Raw genomic sequence first — 4,916 nt, 5'->3', positions numbered from 1 at the left:
ATTTCGCTGGAAGCGGGTGCAATTTTTCAGATTAGCACCCGCTCCCGGCGAAATCCTGCGGTTGTCCTTATGACAAATTTTTAATTATATATATATATTATACAATATATTTTTTATTTAATAAGCAGCTGTATAAATTACAGAAAATATTTGTCGTGTGGGGGAGAACTAACAGACGTTTGTCTGATAATGCTGGCACTAAATTTTTCATATTCCATTTCCTTTCAACTCCTGTACCCTCACCACATGAACTACTGCTAAACTTCTTGCCTTATTGAGTGTTTTAGAATATAATATAAAATGGAAAAGCTGATCATCGCCGCTTTTTTTCAATATAAATTGTTAATACATTGTTCAATCGATATCAAATGTTTACATATTCATTAATAGTCTATTAGAAAATACAGTAATATCCGGGAAAAATTAAGAGTATAAGACTCTCTTTATGAAACATTAGGAAGATGCACGCAAGTCGAAAAACAGTCAAATACTTATAAAAAATCAATTTATTTTCTCAAAATTAAACTAGAACTCTATATAATAACATTATTTTCCTCCTATCAGATAAAGGCCGTAGCAGAATAAGGATAAGTGATCTGCCCTTAGCTGTATATAATTAATTAAATCCAAGGCAATTGTCATAAAACTGCTTTTTTGTGTTTGAAAAGATTTTTCGTGAGAAAAAATTCTTCCAAATATCGTAAATAGTTGCTGAGAAATTTGTATTGATTTGAATAACAATAAATTATTTTTCATAGTTTCAAAATTTTTTGTTTTTATGGACCCAGATTTCGTGGGACTACTTTTCTAATCGCCTGATATAAGTTCACGGTAGCGCGTGATTTTAGAGCTACTATTTTTTCGCGAAATAAGGACACTTAATTCAAGATATGAATTCTCGAACTTCATGATCTTTTTCTTGGCTGCGGCAGTGAAAATGAATCACCGCGCGTATTATTTTATTTCTCGTTGCTTGTGGTCTTCGACATTATGAAATAAAATCATGTTTGAGATTTTGCTTTAAGTGCATGTGACACAGCTAAATATCTATATTACGGATCTCACTTTATCATTTCGCGGAATGTTTTTTGAACTATCAATTCCATCGGCATAAGCCGGTAACATTGTGCACGAAAATACGAATCCTGGCGGCCACTAGACGAGGCTCTAGCAGCTGGCTCGTCCTACGTTGTGAGTCCTTTATTGTGTGCCGGATAAGGTTTAGTTAAAATATTATTATTTACATCTTTTATTATTAAGCTTTGTACTTTAACGTAGTTTTCTTTCGGCTCAAAGTTTGATGTCGATATTTTATATATAAAAAAAATTAGAACGTTCAAAAATCTCGAGGTTCAGAAAAAAGATGAAATAATTTTCAGTGAAGTTCCTACCAAAATAAAGTACCTAAACGTACTTTATTGTACTCTAATACATTTTCTAAAGTTTCAGCTCGATATTTTATTTACAAAAAAAGTTCTTAGGCTCAAAAAAATATTCAGTGAACTGATAAAGTGAGGTCGGTAATATAGGTATTTGGCTGTGTCGCATGCCCTTAAAAGCAAGGATTCCGAGATCATAGTTCTCGCGCCAAAGCGTGATTTTATATCATGGAGTTGCGGCTAATTATATCACTAAGCTATAGAGTAATAAAATCACGGATACGTCCGAGATTGCAAATCAAGAATCCGTGTTTCGGTTGCACGGCAAAAGCTAGCTATAAAATCAAGGAGAAGTTCGATGAATTAATCGCTTGTGATTTGTTTCCGTATAGGAAAGTTAAATATTCCTTGCCCTAACAGCAGTCTTGCTAAGCGAGAAAAGCCAATCTCTTAACCTTTATGTGATTGCAAGGAACCCTTGCTATTTCGGGATGGGTGTCTTGTGCTTTGCATTCTCCCATGCCTGCGAGACAGCAAGCGTTGGTAAGAGTAGCTTAAGATCTCCTCTCCCGTTTTGAGAAACTCATACCGAAATCGCAAGGGATTCTTTCAACCATTGTACGGTCAAGTGAAAGCTTTTCTTGAACGGCGATACTACTTGAAAGCATATGCTCGACCTGTATTAGCTAGTGCTTTATGCAATGACAGTGTAGACTTGCCGTACTAAAATTGTATGAATTCAAGCAAATATAGCACGAACTTTCAGCGAATTTTGCACGTTGAACTGTGATTCATACTTTAATAGCAATATCTGAACTTGATATTTGGTTTAGGGAATTTTTTATCAATGGTCATACCACTTTACACGAAATGGATGATTTTGGCAGTGTCTTAAGGCGCATGAATATTTCAAAATGCTATTTGCCCTAATATTTATTTGATATATAACCATTCCTAATTACCAGTTTAACTCTTTTTATTTTTTCGCAATTACTTTTTGTTCCAATTTTTATTTTTTCAAATGACCATTTGCAGTAATTTTGATATTTTCGAAAACTAAAATACATTTAAACAAAACGCCATCTTTCATAATCTTCATTTAATATCAACTGCATGATACCGGAAATTTGTTCTTCCGAAAATGACTTCTAGCATTCCGATCGACTGATTCTTATTTTGCAGCCTTATTCAGTCAATCAGAATGCCAGACGTCATTTTCGTCATTTTCTGTTACATAAAGTTTCGATGACAGGAGGATTATGACAGATGACATTTCATTCAAATGAATTTCAGGTTTTGTGCTTATTCAGAACAGTACAAACTATGTCACATAGTAATTCGAAATTATAAAAATGATGTCAAACTGTATAATTCTATGAAATAAAATGTGCATCAAATGGCCATTTGGAAATATAAAATATGAAAAATGGTAAGTCGGAAAAATGAAAAACTTTAAACTGGCAATTCGGAAAAATAAAACGTAGGAAAATATTAACGAAAATGAAACGAAAGATCAATTGGATTCTTATTATCATGACATTTTATGGTTTTATTGGAAACCTAAACCTTAACCTAAGTTTAAACCTAAACCTATATAAATAAAAAATTATGGAGTTACGTGCAAAACAATTGATTCGTCCATTTTTCTCTGAAACTATTGAAAATATATATGGACGTGTTTTTTTTTATCAAAGAACGGGGTTTTCAAGATCAGTGACCCTGAACTTAATGGGGCGCAGACTTTTAAGGAGAAATATTATTGATTTGTTTTTACTATGAAATACCGTCTTAAACGCTCTGAGAAAAGTATACGTTATTACATTCTGTATGTTACATGATAATTAATAAATTTTATTTTCAAGTCTACCGTTCCCTTGATATTTTTCTTATATTGTTTATTATCAAGGCATTTGATACAATATGAGAACGGAAATTAGGCATAAGACATCGACGCGGAATTTAATATGACCTAAATAAAAAATAGAAACTTCCAAATCTCTGAAAAATGCGACTTGTAGCTCAATTTGTCTTTGAAAATCCATTTCTAGGCAACTGTGCTTTATTATTATACATGTTTATTTAGTCCACGTATATTGTGTAAACAAATTTCTTAAATTAAAAAAGTTGTTTGTCTACATTTTAGGTCTACTATGCCAAAAAGAAGAGGAGAGCGCAACAGATGCAAGGGGAAGATGGCTCGCACAAAAAGGAGAGAAAGCTGTACAATGATGGTTGGGATGACGATAACCATGATTATATTATCAAAAATGGGGAAAAGTTCCTCGATCGATATGAAATTGATTCATTAATAGGTCAGCTGAATCGTAGTTAAATTCAATGCATACGAAAATCATTATTTTTATTCTTATGTACTGTAATGTCATGCTTGAATTTTTCTTACAGGTAAAGGCAGCTTTGGCCAAGTAGTAAAAGCTTTTGACCACGAAGAACAAACTCAGGTGGCAATAAAAATTATTAAAAATAAAAAACCCTTCCTTAATCAAGCGCAAATTGAAGTGAGGTTGCTTGAAATGATGAATAGAGCAGATACTGAAAACAAGTATTATATAGGTATGTTTCATCCACACACATTTTAAGGTATTATGGGCGCAAACACAGTTTTTAAAAGCGATTTTCTGAAACTTAGTCTATATATTAGTTGGAATATAATCTGCAAATTTGTACAATTAGAAAATAAACTAACCTCCCCGGAGCTGAAATACTCATAATTGTTATGAAAATTGGATGCTTATACACGTAATAGCCAAAGTATAAAAAATGTATCGTTTAACTTTATAGCTCTGAAATCGTTCTTAGGATTATTATTATTTCTTTTATTCGGAATTTTTACTCGGGTAAACCCGGTTATACATCATAGCCACGTTCTAAGTCAAGTGACTGATGAGATTAGGATGGATCTACCATCTGCCACTCTACAGGTTTTTAGTTGCTTGCTTCCTGATGGTCAAGAAAGTTTTTTTTACAATATGACAGGTGTTTAATAAAACAGCCTTCTGAGCTGTTGTCAATGCCTTACTGACTCCTAAATGTTCAAAATGTTCAGTGCACCTTACGTGCACATTGCCTGTAGCCAAAATCACAATGGGATGTAGATGCATGATTTACATTCCTCCATATGGTCTTTACGTTAATCTGTTATCTTGAACTGAAAGTAAATTTTTCTTAGGCAAGATGTTGAAAGGTCGACCTATTAATAAGTGAGCAGTAGTAATTGCTAACGGGTCGTTGAGATCAGCTGAAAGAGCCTATAACGGTCGCGAATTTAAAATTGCTTTGATTACGATCAAGAGAGTATTGATAATGTTTAAAACTCTTTACCATCGCTTTCCAAATACCGCCGAAATGGGGAGCCAGGGGTGGATTTAAATGCCACTCGATTCGTTTGGATAAAGCAAAAGATTGACCATTGTCCAAATAGAAGTGTTCCGACACTCCGCATCGGCCAATGAACCTACGCAACGCTGCTAAAAACCTTCGGTCGAGAGATCGATCGCAAGTTCGATATGAGCCGCTTGC

General features: G+C 33.7%; 1 protein-coding gene across 1 annotated transcript in view; it reads left to right on the top strand.

Annotated features, from left to right (window-relative positions):
- Positions 1–4,916, top strand: part of LOC117175704 (serine/threonine-protein kinase minibrain) — a 349,640-nt gene that overhangs the window by 11,229 nt on the left and 333,495 nt on the right. The window contains exons 2-3 of the mRNA XM_033365467.1: positions 3,523–3,691; positions 3,783–3,950. Of these exons, the coding sequence (XP_033221358.1) occupies positions 3,559–3,691; positions 3,783–3,950 (301 nt within the window). The 5' untranslated portion in view covers positions 3,523–3,558. The remainder of the gene's footprint in view (positions 1–3,522; positions 3,692–3,782; positions 3,951–4,916) is intronic.

The sequence above is a fragment of the Belonocnema kinseyi genome, chromosome 6 (assembly GCF_010883055.1).
Source record: "Belonocnema kinseyi isolate 2016_QV_RU_SX_M_011 chromosome 6, B_treatae_v1, whole genome shotgun sequence".
In the NCBI taxonomy this organism is placed as follows: Eukaryota; Metazoa; Arthropoda; class Insecta; order Hymenoptera; family Cynipidae; genus Belonocnema; species Belonocnema kinseyi.
The sequence above is the reverse complement of the archived record's forward strand: the minus strand, read 5'-3'. Positions and strand labels throughout refer to the sequence as shown.